The sequence below is a fragment of the Phocoena sinus genome, chromosome 17 (assembly GCF_008692025.1).
Source record: "Phocoena sinus isolate mPhoSin1 chromosome 17, mPhoSin1.pri, whole genome shotgun sequence".
Taxonomy (NCBI): domain Eukaryota; kingdom Metazoa; phylum Chordata; class Mammalia; order Artiodactyla; family Phocoenidae; genus Phocoena; species Phocoena sinus.
The window spans coordinates 24,323,711-24,345,288 of record NC_045779.1 but is presented as its reverse complement, the minus strand read 5'-3'; the positions used below and the strand labels follow the sequence as shown (position 1 = coordinate 24,345,288).

Here is a 21,578-nt window from a genome sequence, read left to right as displayed (position 1 = left end):
AAGGAGTGACCCCTGCATCAGATGCAGCAGGTGGGTCAGGAGAGGTAGTTACACGTGGACTTCAGTGTCCTTGACAAGAGCAGTTTCACTGAAGTGAAGAGGCAGAAACTGGACTGAAATGGGTTTAGAGAGAGAATAGGAAGAGACAAATTATTTGAGTGACTTTTTCGGAGAGCTCTCTTAAGAGGTTTTCCTATAAAGGAAGGAGTAATAGAACTGGAAGAAGGGTGGATTGGTTTTGTTTTTAGAATAACTAGCCTGTTTTTACATGAATGGGGATGACTCCACAGAGAGGGGAAAGCTGATGATGCAGACGAAATGGGAGAGATGCTGGAGCTTATATCCACGAGTGAGTGTGAGGGGTCAGAATCTAGTGCACAGGAGGAAAGGATCGTTAAGGAGAAGCATGGAAAGTTCATCTGTGGCAACTGACAGGAAGGAAGGTACATGAATGCAGAGACTGGGGGCAGGTGGGGGAGGTAAAAGTTTATAGAAATTTCTCTTGTTTCCTTCAGTTTTCTCAAGGTCCTCAGCTAAGCATGAGGATGGGTGAAGAGGTATTGGGAGTTTGGGAAGAGAGGGGAAGACGTGCAGTAGGGAGCTAGGAGACCAGGGACCAGGTGATAGAAGGATTCAGAGCAGCATTAAGGACTCACTCGAGGGATGAGTTCACCAGTGACCAAGAAGGGAGTGGAGTATTTAAAGTATGGCAGTGGAGTTTGACAGGGCAGAAAGGAAGGACGCCAAGGAGAAGCGACACACACAAAAACATTTTGCAGGATTGTAGGAACTGGGTTATGGGAGGAGTGAGCTTGATCGAGGAGTGCTGGTCTGAAGGGGGGCTGCAAGGAGATGGGATGGTGGGGTGTCTGTTTAGGGTAAGTCCGAAGTGTAGCTGGGAGGGTGAGCAGTGAGGTTGGCCGGGAGGACAGGGTCGGGGCAGGGAGGTCAGGGAGCTGGGGCAGGTTTGGAAGGATCCCTGTTCGTTGCAGTCAGCAAGAATTCAGGCAGGAGGTGCGTTAGAGACAGAATCAGTGAAGCAGGAACCAAAATCATTGAGAAATGAGGCAGGTAGCAAGTGACAAAATGTGAGCTGAGTTCTCCACTAGCTGTGAAATGTTTCCAGATGACTTAAGAATCTTCCTGATGGCTCAGGCAAGCTGTAGAAATATAAAATTCCGGCACTTGATAAAGAAACCATGTTTTTTTCTTCATCAGTCTTTCCATCTCTCATTGATGATCAATCCTTCAGTGACAATTAGGAATTGAAACAGTAGTCTACGTAACTGTTCATTTTATTTGTACCTACAGATTCAAATACACAATCAGAAGAAGTTTCTCTAAGTGTAATACTACTGGGTATGCAAAAACATACTTTTTACGTGTTTATTCCTCTGGTGCTTTATATAATTTCTTTGTAGAAAATAATTTCTTCTCCAGATAGCATTTGAAAACATTTTTGTAGATAGACGGATCAAAGCATATGCATGAGAAAGGTTCGATTATTGACTTCAAACTCCTTTCTCTTGGTTCATGTTTCTTCTAACAGAGATTTAGTTCGTTGTCATACAAGTCCCGGGAAGAAGACCCAACTCTCACAGAAGAAGAGGTGAGTTTTGTTAGTTTTTATTATTATTTTTTTTTCTGCGGTACGCGGGCCTCTCACTGTTGTGGCCTCTCCCTTTGCGGAGCACAGGTTCCGGACGCGCAGGCTCAGCGGCCATGGCTCACGGGCCCAGCCGCTCCGCGGCATGTGGGATCCTCCCGGACCGGGGCACGAACCCGTGTCCCCTGCATCGGCAGGCAGACTCTCAACCACTGCGCCACCAGGGAAGCCCTGTTAGTTTTTAAATAACCAGAAAGCTCATGTAATAGAGAATAGCACCTCCTTCCTTGAGTAAATGCACTGTCATGTTACCCTTCATCTGAGAAAGCTAAAGTACACTCTTAAGCATATGGTTGGAGATCAGGGTTTGCGGATGTTGGCTTTATAATGGCTCAGAGAGAGTGAATGGCAGATGGTAAAACAAGAAAGAGGACAAGATGAACAGGTCAGCTAAGTAAAGAAAACTCAGTAGGGAAGAAGGAGCAGAGAAGAATAGAAAGGGGAGGGGAGAAAAGAGGAATGAGAAGAGAGAAATGATAAGTGTTGGAGCTTTAATCAGTCAGAAAGTCCCCTTTAGAAGGAAGTTAATAGTGGGTTGGAAAATACAGGAAATTGGAGCAGGTGGGTGTAGAGAATTTGCTCCAGGCTGGGAGACCGAGGGAGAAGGGCTTAGGAATTTGGGAGGCTGCGAGCAGGGAACTTCAGGAAGTACACGTCCAGCTTGGAAGTAGAGTCAGACATGGCCACCAGCAAGAAAGGATGATATATTCTCCCAAGCACCAGGGCTGAAGATTCACTGGTTAAACTTTGAGTGAGCATTAAAATTGTAAAAGCCACTATTTATTGTGTTATTATGTCAAGCTAGACTCAGAGCTGAACACCTTAATTTATCTAGCTACATATAGCCTCTTTCTGGAATGCCTAGCTTAGTAAATTTTGTACATGTACAAAAGTAATGTACATATGCTGGTACATCACCTCCCATATAGGACTCTGAGTATTAAAATATGAAGCTAGATTACAATCCCACATTGAAAGTTGAAGGAGCAGAAGTGCTTTCCTTAGGTGATGTTGCCCAACCCCCTCCATGTTTCCTGCTCCATGGAAGGGACCTGCCATCTATCCACCTGGTTGCACAAGCCAAAACCCTTGGGTTATCCTTAACACCCCATTTTCCTCACTGTCCTCAGAGGCAGTCAGGAACAAGTCCCTTCAGTTCCACCTCCAAAGTAACTTTCAAGCACCCCCCAACCCCTCTCCATCTCCACTGGGCCCTCCTCCCCTCATGAGACTAAGGCAGGACCCTCCTACTAGGGCCTGTGGCAGCTCCTTTACCTCCACCAGTGTTTTTCACTGTCCCGGAGCCATCCCATTTGGTATAAGAAATATGGGAATTCCCTGGTGGTCCAGTGGTTAGGACTCTGTGCTTTCACTGCCGAAGGTGCAGGTTCAATCCCTGATCAGGGAACTAAGATCCCACAAGCCGTGCGGCCAAAAAAACAAGGGGGGAAAGAATATAGAATATAAAAGATCTGTAAAGTAATCCTTTAAAATAAATTGAGGCAGTAAAATTTTAAGTTACTTTTCTTCTTATCTTATATTTGTTTGTGGTTTTTGAAAATAGGACCTGGTTATACTGATGAATGTTTAACATAGAATAAGGAACTGTGATTCCTGTATATTCATTTTAGGCAGAAGATTTAGAAAAAATAAATATGGAAATCATTTATTTTTATATTCATGTAATATAATGTAGACAGTCCAGACTGAAACTGAGACCTGAATTTTAAGTACTATTATCCCAATTTAACAGAATGATGGGGGAAGGGTTGAATATAAAAAGGAGAGAAATGGGGAAAATGGAGTAATTTATGAGAACATAATAACAATTTACAGACCGAATAATAATGATGAAAGATTTTAAAGAGAAAAATTGCAAAGCTAATTGGAAGGGGGCTTGAAGAGAAACCTTTTATTTATATACAAAATAAAAATAATAGTCATAGGAGACAAATATTCAAAAGGAATATTAGAAGACTTGAGAAACGTTGATAAGGGTTCAAATTTCAAATGACAACCTCTGCACGTTTGGTTCATGCTCAGAGATAATATTAAGTTGTAAGTTAATGAAAGAGCCTATAATCAAAAAAAAGACTATAAGGCCCAAGAAGACCCAAGTACTTACAAAGAGTTGGCAGGGACCATGCGGAAGAAAGTAGGGAAGAGAAACAGAAATGGTGGTGAGGGGTCAACTCTCATTACTCTCACAGGTAAAGGTGTGTTTGTCCTCCTGATGTTACCCCTGAAGGTGAGGAATAAATATCTAGGATGCTGGTTCCCTTCATCACTGTCATCCATGACTTACCCCTTTATAATCTGTCCACATTTTTGGCTTGGACCGCCTTATAAATAAAAAGTTCCATATGTTTGCACCTCCCTATGAAAAGCAGAGGATTTTTTAAAAATTCTTTCTAAATGGAAAGAAATTCTAATTCTTCATTTTGAGAGTAGTACTTTCACTAAAATCTCTAAGGTGAGAATGTTAGTTTAACAGTCCTGAAAATGGTCAGATCAACAGGGCAAGAGTTTCCCAAAGATTATTTCTCTGACTCAAAACCTTTGGCTTGTCAAGGCCTGGCAAATCTGAGCCATCAGCCTGTAGTGAAAAGTCCTCATGCAAATGACCAGTTAACATGCGGCAGGCGTGTCTTAAGAAGCTTTGGAGGCCAGCTGGAAGCTTCCTGCACAGTATGTGAGATGTGTGAGAACAGGACATCTCTCCCTGTACTTGCAAAGCCAAGCATCTGTCAGGAAGTATGTTCATTTATTTCCTGGGTGTTTGAATAAATCAATCGCTGTGACAAAGATAAATACAGGTAATGAAGGATATTCTTACCTATTTCCAAACATGATTTCTAACAATAAAACAATACCTCCCAAATCTCCTCATCAGTCCATTTACTCTATCATCCATTTTCCTATCAAAGAAAATGAAATCTCTCCTGATATGTGTGGCTACATGAGGTACATTAGTGAGACTGAATAGGTGTGCTTGGAAAATAGGCTGCTCTTCCCATAGGAAAGAGCATCCCATAAGTTGATTGTCTCCTAGTTTTATTTCTGAGTTGGCTGGTTTCAAATAAGAATGAGTTTTCCCACTGAAGAAAATGTAGCCCCGTCTGTAAATGTATATTTAACCAATAGTATGCCGTGAAGTAAAATAAAAAAAGTGGAAAATGATACTCTGACAGATATAGGTATATGACCAACCAGAATCCAGGAGCTACTCTTCAGATCTCTGTGGTGCAGGAAGAGTGGATCAAACAGTCTAGTTCAGTGGTCCTCACACTTTAGTGGACATCAGAATCAGCCCATCTGGGACCCCCCCCCGACCAGAGTTTGTGACTCAGTGGTTCTCGGGTGGTGCCCCAGAGTTTGCCTTTCCAATAACTGTCCAGATCCTGCTGCTGCTGGTTTGAATCGCACCCTTTTGAGAATCACTTGTCTAATGCTTTTTTTTTTACCCTTTTTTGTAAAGCAGTCAAACCTTTTTGCAGGTGAAATATCATTCTGATAAAGAAACCAAATAAAACCTGATCTGTAGTCAGGTCCTGGGGGTCTTGAGCTGCCCACCCCACCTGCTCTCCTCAAACCCCTGATGAGACCCAGAGAGGACCTGGTTTTCATAGAATTATGCTACTTACAAAGTCGTAGATGACACACGTAATTGTCCTGGAGTTACGTACTCAGGATTAGTACAGATAATGAAGAACCCATTTCTGGGTATATAGTCAAAGGAAGTGAAACCACTGTCTTGAAGAGATATCTGTACACCCATGTTCATTGCAGCATTATTCACGATAGCCAAGTCATGGAAGCAACCCACGTGTCCGTCAATGGATGAACGGATAAAGAAAATGTAATTTTATACACATACCACACACACACACACACGTACGTACGTACGTAATGGAATAGTATTCAGCTGTAAAGAAGAAGAAAATCCTGCCATTTGTATCAACATAGATGGACTCGGAGGGCGTTATGCTAAGTCAAATAAGTCAGACAGAGAAAGACAAATACTGTATGTTCTCACATATATGTGGAATCTAAAAAGGCCAGACTCATAGACATAGAGTAGAATGGTGGTTGCCACAGGCTGGGGACTGGGGGAAATGGGGAGATGTTAGTCAAAGGGTCAGACTTCCATCTGTAATAAGTTCTGGGAATATAATGTACAGCATGGCGACTAGAATTAACAATACTGTATTATATACTTGAAAGTTGTTAAGAGAATAGCACTTAAATGTTATCACTACACACCAAAAAAATGGCAATTACGGTAATGGAGTTGTTAACTAACCCTGTCGTGGTAATCATGTCACAACATGTGTATCAAATCATCCTATTCCGACCCTAAACTTATATGTGTTGTGTGTCAGTAATATCTCAATAAAGTCTTAAAGGGACACACACACACACACACACACACACACACACACACACACACGTAGTCCTAAAAATCTAGCTTATCACTAAAAAGGGGGAGGGAGAAATCAAGCTTGAAGCTGGTTTATTCACTTCACCCTTTGTTTTCTAGATCTCGGCAATGTATTCATCAGTACATAAAAAAGGACAGCCAGGGAACAAATCAGGACAGTCACTTAAAGCACCAGAGTCCACCTATACCTCCATCCAAGGAGCCGCTCCGAGGTCGCCCTCTTCCTGTAACGATCTCTATGCTACTCTTAAAGACTTGGAGAAAATTCCCAACAGCGTCAGCACCCTTGCAGCAGCAGGGAGGCCCAGCGGCGAGGAGCCCGAACCAGATTACGAAGCAATACAGACTCTAAACAGAGAGGAAGAGAAGGCTGCCCCGGAGACCAACAGCCACCACGGCCTTTTCCCAAAGGAGAATGACTACGAGAGCATCGGGGACCTGCAGCAATGCCGAGACATCACCAGGCTCTAGCAGCCCGGAAGACAACCCAGCTAGCGTAGGACCAGCCGGCAGGGCTAGTGCTGTTGCAGAACACAAGAAGCAGTGTCAGCCACACTGCATATGCTGCTTTCGGAAAAGGAAGATGACTGGAGATGCCGAAACCGCTTCTCAGTTTGGAGAACGGTGAGGTACACACCCTACTGCCAGGGCACGGGCACACCCAAGCACACCTCCCTCATGTACCCACACCCTCTGGAAGGATCCCAGCTGTCAGTGGTCTCACCCTCTTTGTGAAGAAAGCCACACAGTAAGGAAGAAAAGCACTCATCCGAAACCACCGCTCACCTGCCTGAAACACTGCCACTCCCAGGGGCTGGGTTTCTCTCCCTCTCTCCCCTTTCTGCTGCCTGCTACTAACGGTAAAATGAATGGCTTTTTTCCCCTTGAAATCTTCCGATTTATAATGGTTCATTCCAAGGATATTCTCCTACCAGCCTGGCCTTTGCCTTCAATGTGGGTGTTTTTCGATGGTAAGAAATTGTGGTTGCTGCTTCCCTGCCGCTCCCCAGTCCTCTTCAAGCAGCTGCCCCTGGGAACCGGGACCGGCCAGTGGATAGGACTGGAGATGCCCCTTGAGCTTCTTAGCTCTTCATTCCTTCTGATTCGGGCAGTCCATGTCAGCAGCCTCTCCCAAAGTACTTGAAGTCATTGTTAGATGCTTTATTTTATTTTTATAGTCAAAATGGTTTTTTCCCCAGTATTTGAAACTCTTCAGAGCCTTCAGTGAATATCGTGGTACTTCCATACTTCTTTTAGCCCAGAGCTCATTCCTCCAAAACAGAGAGCCTTAATCTCTATGTTGGCACACAGACCACATGTTTGGATGGCAGCCACGGCTTCCATTTCCCAAGGGCTGTGAACTTGAATGTGTATTTCTGATGACCCCCGCTGCCACACCAGCCGTGCGGGATTTCATACATGAACTGCTCCCCTAAGGTAATCTATCTGAGATTAAAATATAGACATTTATTTTTGTTATATAAATTTATAAGGTATTTTATGTTTAATGCCTAATTTCTAGAAAGTGCCAGATAAAATGTATATTAACTATTTTGATTTGATGTACAATGATTTGTATTCTCATCTTGAAAAGACACCATAAAGCACATAAGCTGGATAATTATGAGTAGCTGTTACCTTTTTTCTAACCAAGTGTTGAAAACACTGAAGGTTTTTAAAGACTTGACTTTTCAAATGGTACTTGGAGCTCCTGGTCAAATCATCCGGCTCACTGGAGAAATAAGTGGAATAAACATAAATGATCATTTTCAATGGTTTGTGGTGGGAAGTACTGAAATATTTGACATGCTAAAAATGGAAGGAGGAACAAGGTATGACTAGGGATGACTGTGAACAATTAACCTCGAGAAGGTATTATAATTTCATTAAGTTTTAGCTACTTTTTTAAGAAAAAGGTGATGAATTCTGCAGCCTGGTGCTTGCAAATGTAAATTGCCTATTGGGACTTTTTTTTCCCCTTCATTTTACAAAAATCAGTTGCTGAAATAACTCAGATTGAGAGCTCAGCCTGGTTTGAATTTAATCATCTCTCTAGATTTTATAAGGCCAACATTGGGAAGCTTGTTCACTTTTCATTTTAAAATGAACCTGGTTGAAGTGCTATTATGCAGTGTGGGCTACAGAAAAGGAGCTTTTCCTGCACTGCTAAAGAAAAATAAAAAGAGGCAATTATTCTGTACTGCTGTGACATCTGTGACTTTTCAGATTGAATAATCTTGCTGTTTTCACTCATTATGATAAAGAATGCAATTGGGAGGATGAAGCATCTTGAAAATTGTAGGGACCAGCTCCCGGGCATGTTTTTTTCCATTCCTTGCATTCATGGCGTGATTTTGTGACTGCTCTGTAATATGTTTCTGAAATTGTAAAGTAGCTCGGTTGGGGTAAATTGGTTGGTTGTCGTTATTTTTCAGTCAGCCTGGTCTCTCCCATGAAGACTTCATGTGTATAAGCACAACCATCATTGATCAAAAGTTCATGGCGGAATAACCTTGGATTAGGGAGAAGTTTATCAGGAAGGTGCAAGGCCCCATGCTCTCTGAATTCACATCCTTTGTAAGCACTGGTTCGCCCAGTGAGTCTCATTGCTTAGTATGAATGAGTTTGACCCGACAATCTTGACTCTGTGGGGTTGTTTTGTACCTGGCGACAGCCGTGTCACACTGCACACCTAGCATTGTGCATGCTGCAGGCTTGTCCCTTATGAGCCCCTGACTGCTCAAAAGTTGTAATTCATGATGTCTTACTTATTGCCAGGGTATGATCTCTAAAGGGTAAAACCATTTCTAGGTAGAGAAGCTCTTTATAAATAGTCATATCATCTTGAAATTTCATTTTCAGAGTTCCCCCAGAAGTTTCAAAACCAAGGCTATGCCTTATGGCCATAAAGTATGCAATGAAATATCTCTCTTGACTTGAAAACCTGTGCTAAGAATAAGTTGTGATGTAAAGTATTGAAAGGAACTCTAAGGCCCTCCAGAACAAATCCTAAAAGAATAAGTGATAGCACAGTCCATGAGTGTCGGTGGGGGGGGAGGGAGAAGCAGAATAAACTTCAGGAGATGGCTCTGCTCTTTAGAACACTGGGTAACTTAAGTATATTTATTGATGTAGCATCACTGTTTGGACCCTAAAGTACAGTATTTCATAAACTTCATCACTTTTTACTTTATTTGTTGAAAGTTTGTGCTAGAATCTTTGAGTTGGAAGCCTATGGCTTCTTTTAAAAAACATTTCATCCTGAATTAAATGCTACATAGTTTAAATATATGAAAGGATATTATAAAAAAAAAGAGTTTACTATATCTTTAAAATGTTGACACCCATATTATGTATGCATTCAACTATAATAACCTAGGTAGGTGAAATTTATACAAAAAGATAAAAATACGTTTAGGAATTTTTTTTTGTCTTATAAATCAGAATTATAAACCTATCTTGCCTAAAAGTAGGATCTTTGTTTTTATTCAGATATTTTGAAAGTTTTGAAGAATTTTTTTGTCCTGCTTTTACTATTTCTCAAATATTGTCAGCAGGGAAGTGTAACCTGTTTTATATGAAATGTTTGAGGAAATTTTAAATTCTAGAAGAAAGTAATTTTTGCAAATATGTTTGCCACAAATTTTTTTTTCTTGCCCTGCATTAAATTACATCATTAGGGCTATTAAAGCTTTTGAGGGTACCACTCTTTGTGGGAAAAAGGCTAATTACTCATTTCTCTGCCCTTAAAATCCAAGAGTTAATTCTAATTGAGTGCTAAATTAACAATAAGTAGACACAAAGAGCTGAAATTTAACCTCAGCATGTCACTAGATCTGTTTCTCATATTTGATTTTCATTTTTCGAATTAGAGCATTTACTTACTTTTACCAGTAACTATATAAAAATATATATATATATATGTTGTATATATATGATACACACACACATCCATATATACACACGTATGTATATAAAGTCGCTCTGGTGCTTAATTAATTAGGATACATCCTGTCATTTATTTTGAGTGTTTATTCTACTAGTGTAATGACTATTGTCATAAAAGCAGAATAGAAGAAACAGTTCTCCAATCATTTTCATTTATAATTACAGGAAAACCATCTTAAGTTGCCCTCATTGAATTTTTCTAGTTAATGAATTCAGATTTTAAATTAGGTCCGTCATTCTCTTAGCTGAAAAACAGTGGTACGTTTAAATAGTTTTATTCATGCAACTCCCTACATATTCAACCTGACAAAAGGGAATGAAAATAGGTGTCCTCTTCAGACAGGCGTTTGAGGACAGATTTGGCCGAAGGCAACAAGAGCCCCATGAGCCAGGATGGCGCCATGGCCAGGTAACCTGCCCACCGGGGGGCAGAAGCAGGGACCCGTTATTACATGAGGGCATTTTATTTCACTGTCTTCAAAAACCATGAGATTTTAGCACAGAATCAACAGGCAGTGGTGGAGGATGCTGTGCAGAAAAGCCACTCTGAGATGGTGATGTAACATGGCTAGAATCCCAGAGCCTCAGTTCAAGACTGACTTAGGATTTTGTAAATGCTCCTTGTAATAGTTGCCATGAGTCCATGTGTTCTAGTGATGCCATTCTTCTGAAAGTGTTGATTTCTGGTACCCAGCTAGCTTAGCTTTGGCTGCGGGAAGCACAGTAGGTACCCATGGTTATTTCCTGGAAATCTTGGCAGGCTTATTGTACTGTGTAACTGGGAAAAGTTAAAGTGTAATGTTTAGTGTTAATAAGTGACTGATGTGAAAGTAGGAACATGTGTCTATAATATCAAATATGGCTTTATTTGCAGTGAAGTCTAAATTTCTTGTCCTGTAGTAGTACTTTCTTGCTCTGTGTTGTACCTTTTCTTAAATACATTATTCCTGACAGTATCATTAGATGAGTTGTATACACTTAGAAAGTGTTTGACTAGAAGAGATCAATCCAGAAACTGTGTTAAATTAGGGTCTTCATCTGGAATCACCATAGTAAATTAAATAAAATCATGGTCCGGAAGAGAACAAACATTCATCAAGGGGTTTTTTTTTTTCCTACTGCTCATTTTAAAGTTGTATTTACATCCAGTCTCTGATATTTATAAAGTATTTCATTGTTTTTCCAGGTTCTTCTTTTATTTAACTAGGAAATAGTAGTTCAGATTTTTCTTAATGCCAGATGAAATGAGAAATACAATTTTTGCTTAAAAAAGGCAATTTTTTTAAAAGCATTCAATTTGGTAATCATTTATCTTAATGCAGTTAGATTTGACTTTTCTTTGCTCGCCACTTATATACTATGGGTGTTTTTTAAAAATGTATTGTGCTCTGTCTCAGATCACCTTGTGTAATGGATTGTAAAGGTTGGTAATTGTCATTCCTCAGACTTCTGTATATTAAATTGGCAACAGTAAAATAGTTTAATGTCATTACCTCTTAAATATTGCATTGTATTAACACGCCTCATGTTTTCAGGGGGAGTTTGAAATATAACTAAACAAATAGGAATTTGCATTTCACTGTGCGTGCATTTTTTTCCTCACAAAAATAGTTTCCCAAAAAAGTGACATATTATCTGTTAGGTGGTCCCAGTCATTTTCAAAGTACTCCTGTTACTCAAAAGTAATTCATGACAGTTAGCATCATCGTGACTCATTGTCTCAAAAAGGTCTGTGTAATGGTCAAATTGTCCAATTCACAGAAGAGTGGGAAAGTTGTTTTCAATATTGCGAGTGTTTAAACCTTCTGTCACCTTGCATAGCACCACCCCGGCCCCTCTGTGTCTGCTACTCCCAGTCCATTCCATTCTCTCTTTTCTAATACCAGTTGCAATCTTCAGTATCACAGACCCGGCCTGGCAGCATGGAAACCGTTCCCCAGCACCTCCTGGCACGAAGACAGCTCTGCCCAGCTCACGTTTGGGCTATCTCGATAAGACACAGATCCACCTGGGGAAGCAGATGCTGGGTGTTATTTGCCATGAACTTTGCTAAACCATGTACACTCTTGCCCACATCTTTCGTGAGAATGGTTGGCACTAAGGATCCATGGAGAAGAACTTTTTAAAAATTCTGTTGAGGACTCAGACTCACAAATGCAGAAAAATGAGCACTGTGCTCTAACCAGGTAAGCTCACAGGTCCCCTACAAGGTATTGAGATTGGAGGGAAATCCCTGGAACAGCAGACCCATAGCTGCCCATAAAGTAGAAGGGCACTGATTATTTTGAGAGGGGAAAAAAAAAAAACAAAAAAACTCTTTCCTGTAAGAATTAATCACTTCTAGAATAAATTATGTGTAACATTTCTTAGCCATGTAGCTATTGCATCCCATCCCCTGAGAAACAGTGCTTATGAGTTATGTGAGTTATAACTAGTTTGAGCTCCTCTCCAGGTCTCAAGGAAATGAGAACGTTCAAGCATCTGACTCTGGAGTTACCAGATGTTGAACATAGCTTGGCCATTTATAGGCAAAATCCCTGGTGTTTGGTGATGTTAGGTGATCCAGTGGCTGAGGGCCTCACGTTCTGCACACCTGAGGATCCAGAATGTGTTTAGTTTTGATTCCTTTAACCTTCACTCCTATCATAGCTTATTTGAATGGGTATTCTAGAGTGTAATATTTTTTTTCCAAATTAACAGAACAGATATGTTCATTCTCATTATACATTTAATTCTTAAAAGCCTATCTAGTATATCAGTTAGGCACCCTTCACAGGACAGTTAAGGCTAAAACAGAGAGACCAGTCTTGTCCCCTGGAGCCTGCATTTCAGAACCGACTTGTTGCAAGGTCTGGTTTTATTTTGTTTTTTTAACTCAACAAGTGGGAAACAATGAGTGTAAACAAACTCTTTCCTTTTACTTTTTTAAGCTTAAGGAGAAAAAGAAATGTAATTTTAGCTCCTCATTTAGGTAGTAAAGGCTTCCCTGACAGACAGCAGTGCCTTTCCCTAGGCGAAGAGACTAGAACCAAAGGCCTGAGTCGGTCTTTGAACATTCCTTTGACAAGTTTTTATGAATTTTTAACGTCAAACCCATAGATGAACCTGACATGCTGATCATGACCTATCCAGTAAGTGTGCTTTGCTTTTTTCGCATTCATCTTTTTAAATATAAGCTTCTCTGTTTTTCCTGGAGCCGTGCTCGAAACTTAACTCCTGTGGGCTACTCCACGGCTGCCTCCTGATGTCCTGGAGATTTGGTGGCACCATCAGCAGTGCTTTGCTCTCAGGGAGAAGCTCGCCGAACGTGTTGGGAAAGTTGAATTTTACATCCACGTCAACAGGCGTTTGAAAGAGTCCTGTATGCCTCAGATTTTTGACCCTTTTTAAAATTTTTTCTTTATTTTTTTTCTGAGTACCAACTACATATTTGATTCTCAGGGGGTGGGTAGGGCAGGAATTAGAAGTAAAATTTGAACTAAGTGATGTGGGAGAGACTTCCTGCCCCTGTGTGTGTGACTCTGGAAGATATTTTGTTCCAATGCCCTGCCTACCACTCTGAGTCTCTTGAGAAGCACACCGTAAATGTATATAAGATTGAGAAAGAATATCTCAAAGACTTAAATTACTGTTTAGGTATTTTTTTCTTTGTAAACTCAGGAATAAACCTGGTTTGTGCATGGCAGAATATGGCTACCAAAGCTATAATTTGTAGGTAACTAGGTGCATTCTTTCAAATATATTTCATTCTAACTTTTTTTAAAACTGGGGAAAGAGACTCCTAGTAATGAAAAAACAAAACCAACAAGAGACTTCCATAAATTCTTTCTAGAAGAACATAGTATCAGTCTAACCTCTGCCCCAGAGTGTTTGTTTCTTGCCTATAGTATTTCAACAATTTTTATGGGAGAAAAAAATGCACGTTTTTATGTCTTGGAAAAATGAATTGAAGTATTGAATTAAATTCTCAGAGGGGACAATTTAGTTTAAAGAGAAGCATTGGTTTTGGAGATCAACTCATGGCTCTGTGGTCCCCGTTCCAGCACTGACTTTACTGTGTGACCTTGAGCAAATGATTAACTACTCTGTGCCTCAGTTTCTCCATATACAAAATGGGGATAATGATACCAACCATTGCCTACCTCATAGGGATGTTATGGGGACAAATGAGATAATATAAATACAAATGCTTTGAATTCTGTAAGAAAGGTGCTATATAAGTTGAAATTGTGTTGTTTTTAATGATCCAATTATTAATTATGTTTAGGGTTTAAATAATAGCAATACTGTTAGTCACGTTAAGAATAAGTTTCAACTTGATGCATATTTACAATTCTCTTCTGTGGCCAGATCTTGATCATTTATCCAGTAATGGTACCTAAGGAACTGAAATGGATATTTGTTTTCTGTGTATTTTTGCCCATAGTATTTCTACGCTGTATGTTCCCAAAAGGCTGGAGTTCAACTTGTCCTATCTTATAGTTTACATGTAATGAACCTTACTCAAGCTGTATATAAAAGTATAATTACATGTAAATAGCAGGTGCATTGTAATTAAAGGCACATATCAACTTGTCTTTGTTCTTTTTTAATTGCAATAAAGTTCAGTTTTACATAAAAGCTTGTTAACATTCATTTACTATTTGGGAAGATCAAGAATGGCTCATTTACATGCCCTTAGGGCATCACCAGGGTTTGAGGGTTTTAACAACCAACTCACCACCTGGCAAGAAGGAGGTCGTGTCTGATGAGCAGACTGTGCAGTGGAGTGATTAGAGTCACAGACTCTGCAGAAAAGGACCGGAGTTTGAGTCCCAGCCCCGTGGTGACTTTGAGGAAGCTGTGAGACTTCTCTGTACCCCTGTTTTCACCTAAGAAGTGAGGGATCGTAGTATAGAACCTACTAACAAGGTCATCTTGGTCATCCCCAATGAGGGACAGAGCATGGCACTGGAAGATGCTAAATGCTCTGTAAATGCTAACAGACCCTTTTCACAAGCCTGGGAAAATGTTGGTGACATCTACCCACAGGGCCAGCCATTCCTGTGAAGAAATGCAAGCTGAGAGCAAATAATGCCCCAGGCCATGAGGAGAGCCCACCTGCTTGAGGGCAGAAAGGGGTGTAACCCAGCAGGAGGTCTCAGAGCAAATGGCTTTGGTCAGCATCTGACCCTGGTTGCCCCTTTCCTAATCACCAAAGACAGACCTGGAGGCCAAAAGGTGAAGCGAGGGAGGGCTCTCTTTGGCATGCTCCTGTATCATTTGTGTTTGTGCCCCTCAACTCCAGGATACCCCCAAACCCACAAATTTCCTCTTATAAGACCCCCTGGACCTGACACCCACCCACCCACCCCCCGGGCCTTTCCCATGCTCCCTTCTTTGGCCCCTTCGCATCTGTGCAGTTATAAGTACTTACCCTGTTCCAAATTTGCCCTGGACTGACCTGCTTATTTCTAAGGAACCAATGCCTCCCTGTACAGTAAGTTACTATCCTCACTTAACTCCTAGACTATCGACGGTTTAAGGAGTTTGCTGCCTGTCACAGTCTTGGGCCCAAATCACCCTTAACGCACCCTTGACTCTCATGGTGAACATTGCAAATCCATGCACCATGTCTGAGTCTGAGCTCACCCTGGGGCTTTGCTTTCTCGCACATGATGCAAAGTAATGATGGCAACCTCGAGGAAAAAGCAGGAAGAGCCAGACCATCTCCGTTTCAAACTCCTCCTTCATTTCTCACCACGTGGGGGAATTTCCTCTCCTTTCCCAGAGCTGTCCGGCCCAACTCCATTCTGTGTGCTGAGGCTCTCAGTTAAAAGTTTGTCCTGAGTCTTTGGATCACAGAATCAGGTTTCCCACCTGGGCTACCTGGGGAAACTGACTTTCTGGGGCTTAGCAGTTTGGTAGATTTTCAGTCACTTACGGAATGGAGTAGTTTTGGCAGTCCTGCCGGAGGTGGGCTGCCAATTCTAGGACGTGTGTTCATGAGGGCGACTGGAAAATTCTGAGGCCCTAGTTAAGTTGAGCCAGACATACTCCACCCTTGTTTGCTATTGTTAAAAATCGTTCATTGGTCTACCTTTCTACCTCTGTGAAACTGCTCTGTGATTGTTTTTAATTTTTTTAATGACACAGGACATTACTGTCCCTTAAAATCACCATTCTGAATATTTGCTCTCATCTAAGATGATTCTTAAAATCTCAAGGCTGGACCTTGAGGGCTCCAGAGCCAACTGTTTACCAGGCATCACATCTGTTTCCAAGATTTCTCCATCTGTGTGTCCTGATGTCATCTCAAATGTGATCATTCTGGAGCAGAGAGCATCTTTCCCAGCTGCACTCCTTGCCCTTTGAGGCATGGTTTAACTTCTAAGTGTTCCCCGTGGCATACACCACAGTTTCCTGCACACAGCAAGCATTAAATAAGTGTCTGATCTGATTTGAATTCTCATACCTCTCTATCATCCATAATCCTATGAGCCTCTCTTAGACTAGTGTTTATGAACTCTTAGGATTTTATACTTGAGCTCTTCTCCTCCCAAAAGCCTCTCTGTGACTGTGAATTTCTGAAGAGATGGCAGAGTGACAAGGTAGGGATGTCCTCTAAGTGAAACTAGCTCCAAAACTGATGGCCAGCGGAGAAGGGGAAGCATCTGACTTGTAGATAAACAACACCACAACCTGGCAGAGTTGTCTTCTAAAACAGAAAAGGCATTCAAAGCAAACAGCTTTAAATGCTCAAGTCCAAAATAAAAAAAATAATACTAATTGCAACATCAAAGTAGAGAAACAAGATAACAGGAAAACAAAGGAAACCACAGAAAAACCACTTATTGATTCAGTCCATAAATTTTTACTGAGCACTTACTAAGTGCCAGGCCCTGAGAAGCAGCATAGAAGAAAGACAAACTCCTGCCTCATCGAGCTCACCTTCTGACAGCCCCAGGGCTTACCTTTAAATGCCTGACATGCACATTTAAATTCTCAGGGTGTTCACTATCTCAGTATCTCAGCTGGTTGCAGCAAGTCCCTGGAGATCCATGTTAGATACCAGGGTCCAGAAAGTCCTCTGTGAACAGTTTATAGTTAAGGTGAGACTGAAAGGATAAACCAGAAAGAGAGCGTTCCAGGCATGGGACAAACCAGCTTCCATAGTGTCACCAGGATTATCCTTCTAAAAAGCTGGCCTGTTTTGGTAGGGAGAAAAGGAGAGACTTCCTGGTAAGGTAATTATTAAGTACCTACTATTTCCTAGGCACTATTCTAGATTCTGAGGCTACCATAGTACATAAAACAGATAAGAATTACTGTTCCAATGAAGCTTATGTTCCAGTGAAGAAAGAAAAGAATGATTTATCAAACAAATTCCAGATCATAAATGTGGTGAATGAAATAAATAAGATGCAATGAAGTAAATAAAATGAAACAGAGAGAAAGTAGTGGTTTTGGGGGGAGTGGTGGGGGGAGTGGGAAGGGATGACATGTTTTATCTTAAGTGAACAGGGAAGACCTGAATGACCGAGAGGAGCCATACAAAATTTGGGAAGAAAAACATTCCAGGAAAAGAAAATAGCAAGTGCAAAGGCCCTGGGGAGGAAAAGAGGCTGGTATGTTCCAGGACCACAGAGGAGGCTAGGGTGGCTATAGCACAGCAGTGGAGAGTCGTAAAAAGGGAAGTCTGAAAAGGTGGGGTGAGAGCCCATGCAGCTGAGTGGATTAAGATCCGGAATTGCCCTGTGATTCTTGGAGCAAAGAGAAAGCATTGAAAGAGTATAAACAAAAATTTGGAGACAACTGGTTTTCCATATGAAGAATAACATAAAATGGGACTCTCAGTTTATACCATAAATGAAAATAAATTTCATATGAATTAGAGAGGCAATCATAAAGAACAAACATAATAAAATAATAACCTATAACAATACAAACGTGCAGTTTCTCAGACTCAATTCTATATGTATTTAGTTGTATTAGCTCATTGGATCTCCAAAACAACTGCAGTGACTTAAATACCCTTAAATACTTTTATCTGTACGAATGACCAAGCTGAAGCCCAGAATTGTTGACTAAATGACCCAGCTTTTAATGGCAAAGATAAGATTTGAACTCAGTTTCACTGCAGGCCTGAGTTCTTAATCATAATTGTTCTATGGGAGATCTTTTATTATCGTTTAGAACCAAAGGATTTCTTAAGCAGCTGACCCTTGAACAATGCGGGGAGTTAGGGGTGATGACTCCCACACAGTCGAAAATCTGAGTATGTATATATTTATAGTCGGCCCTCTCCATCTGCGATTCCATGTCCTCAGATTCAACCAATTGTGGATCACATAGGACTGTAGTACCTATTTACTGAAAAAAATCTGCACGTAAGTGGACCCACGCAGTTCAAACCCGTGTTGTTCAAGGGTCAACTGTCCAGAAAAAGCACAAATAATAATACCTTTTAAAGGACACTGATATGTTTGACTCTATAACTTTACAAAATTTCTTTGTAAAGGTTTACATATATGCATCGGTGTAAGACACAACATATGTAAGGACAGCATGTGTTGTTTGCTGTTTTGTTCGCTGCCATATTCTCATTCCCCCACGAGTAGTGTGCACACAGTGGGGGGAGCTCAGTAAACATGCATTGCAAGGATGGATGATGGATGGGTGGAGGCTTGTGTGGGCCATTGTCCAGGCTCTATGCTAGGTGCTGGCAATACAAATGTGAATCAGACAGACTTCTCCATATCCCCTTGAGCTCTCAACCTTGTGAGTGACGTAGGTAACATTTGCAGATACAATGGCAAGGAGCCGAGAGGCTTCAGTCTGAGGTACTTGGAGTTTGTACTAGAGGATGCTGAGACCAGTTTGGACAAGATGAGGGCTTGACCAGAGCAGAAGGAATAGGGAAAACAAAGATGCTAATTCTAGACATAAATAGGTAGTAAAACAGAAGGGATCTGGTGATTGATAGGTCTAGAGGATTGGGGGCATAGAAGAAAACTCTTGGGTTTTTGGATAGATGATGGTAATATTAATGCACTAAATACAGAAGGAGAGGATTTGAAGGGGGATAAATAATGATTTCAGTTTGAGCTTTGAATACCCACATCTCCATTTCCACAACTAGTAGTGTAATATTTACCTATTTGTTTTAATATTTACCTATTGGTAAATATTTTGGTTTCATATTATTGGTTTCATAATTAATCAATAATATTGCTCTGATGGGCTTCCCTGGTGGCGCAGTGTTTGAGAGTCCGCCTGCCGATGCAGGGGACACTGGTTCGTGCCCCGATCCGGGAAGATCCCACATGCCGAGGAGCGGCTGGGCCCGTGAGCCATGGCCGCTGAGCCTGCGCGTCCGGAACCTGCGCTCCACAACGGGAGAGGCCACAACAGTGAGAGGCCCGTGTACCGCAAAAAAAAAAAAAAAAAAAAGAGATTTGCCGAAAACTCATAGTTCTCTTCCATCAACTTAGTTTACATTAACCCCAGCCCCAATGAATAAGTGTTATGTTACAATCACTGCCAGTGCTGGATGAAAGAATCTCCAGTCGCCTGAATGAAGACTATGGTAGTAAGTGGGTAGAGGCTCAAGAGAGCCGAGAGCTGGCCGGCGGTTAGCAGCAAAGTAGAACTCACAGGGAATTAAAATCTCTCTACTCATCAGTCCAGTAAGACCCAAGTAACAATTATTAAACTGAGGTAAAAATAATTTTCTCACAAACATATTCCCTAGTCTCTTACTCATTACTCATTAATGACTGGGGAGCTTTTGAAAACTAAATGTTTTTAGTTCAGAGATTCTTGTTGTCAATTACGATTACTGTTAGCGTTTTTTTCTACGTAGTCTTCGATCCTGCGGTGCTTCTCGCTTCATTTTTTTCCATAACTAGTTGGATCCGGTGACCTTCAATTGTCCCTCGTGACTTTTACTTGCTTATCATCTACATCTTGTAATATGGGGAAGGGTAAAACTAACAGATTGACTGTTCCTCGGGAAAATGTTAAATATTCATATCCCTTGGCACGAGTGGTTTCCCACCGAGTCTTGAAAAAAGCAGCCGTGTGCACGTGGGTCTCTGCCTTGACTGACCTGAAGTAAATGCCCTTTCTCCCTGCCTTGAAGATGACTCGCACCCAAGGCTCTGTAACCAGTCTGCACGATGTCAGCTACGGTCATGGTCACGCGCTTTTGAAATGTAACAAAACCGGCACTGGTATATAGTGGGAAGTCCCAGGTTGTCCCGAGGTTTCCGTGGAGTGTCGGGGCTTTGGGGACACCCCACTCCTTGTTAGACCATCCCTCTCTCTTTCTCCTTCACCCCAGCAGCTGTTCTCCTTCCTGTTCTTCCATGACACAGACCCCACTTTTTTTTTTAACATCTTTATTGGAGTATAATTGCTTTACAATGGTGTGTTAGCTTCTGCTTTATAACAAAGTGAATCAGTTATACATATACATATGTTCCCATATCTCTTCCCTCTTGCGTCTCCCTCCCTCCCACCCTCCCTATCCCACCCCTCCAGGCAGTCACAAAGCACTGAGCTGATCTCTCTGTGCTATGCGGCTGCTTCCCACTAGCTATCCACCTTACGTTTGTTAGTGTATATATGTCCATGCCTCTCTCTCGCCCTGTCACAGACCCCACTTTTTAAATTTCCCTCGAAATCACTCACACAAAGCGCTTCTGAAGGTGACAGATGTCGCTGCAGGTGAAAGTTAGAACTGCATCTTAAGCATCTCAGCCACGCCGCAGGTGTTCCTCGCCCACGCTCTTCCTCCCAACACTCTGGCCTCCCAATCTCCTCATTTGAACATGCTGTGCGATTGCGTTCTCCGCTCCCAGTGGAGCCCGAGGCCTTCCGTTACATGTTCCAAGAGTAATTAATGGGCTCCAAGATACAAAAGATCATCTACTCTGGGGCTGCCTCTTTGCAGCAAAGATAGGCAGTAGTTTAACACTTGGCTTCTTCTTTTCCACAGAACAGCCTGTGCTGAGCTGCATAACTGGGTCAACAAAGTAGCCACATCAAAGTAAGGCATTTGACCAACCCACTGAAACTGGATCTTTGTTTGCTTAAAAAAAAAAAAAAAAAAAAGAACCCAGACTGCACCATGTGGCCCCGGTAATAAATATCATTTAAGTCCTGTTATGTCCAGGGACATACATCTCTATGCACCTCTGCACACGGGTCCTTCACTCCCCACTCCTACTTCCCACCTCCACACACAGGGCCAACTGAGCGCTGGCCAATTGATTCCATTCAATCTTTCATTCCTCAGATAATTACTGAGTGTTTAATGTGCCAGGCACCATATTTCCCTCTAAAAGCAGTGGGACTACAGTTGAAGAGAGTGGGAATTAGTGTCTGATTCCAAGTCAGCTTTTGAGAAATTAAATGCCATCCTGTGCGTCTGGGACATGATGATGAGGTAAGATTTCCACCACAATCAGCTTAGTCTAGAGTCTGGGTTACCTTGTCCCACCCCCCAAACCTGCCAGGCTTCACAAACAGAATTTTAGA

At 41.6% G+C, this 21,578-nt stretch overlaps 1 protein-coding gene across 3 annotated transcripts in view; it reads left to right on the top strand.

Annotated features, from left to right (window-relative positions):
• The window catches only part of PAG1 (phosphoprotein membrane anchor with glycosphingolipid microdomains 1), a 143,261-nt gene extending 128,586 nt beyond the window's left edge, over nucleotides 1-14,675 (top strand). For all 3 annotated transcript variants that reach the window (XM_032609969.1, XM_032609968.1, XM_032609966.1), the window contains 2 exons: nucleotides 1,550-1,609; nucleotides 6,207-14,675. In XM_032609969.1, coding sequence (XP_032465860.1) covers nucleotides 1,550-1,609; nucleotides 6,207-6,578 — 432 coding nt within the window. In that variant the 3' untranslated portion in view covers nucleotides 6,579-14,675. The remainder of the gene's footprint in view (nucleotides 1-1,549; nucleotides 1,610-6,206) is intronic.
• Nucleotides 14,676-21,578: the final 6,903 nt, after the last annotated feature.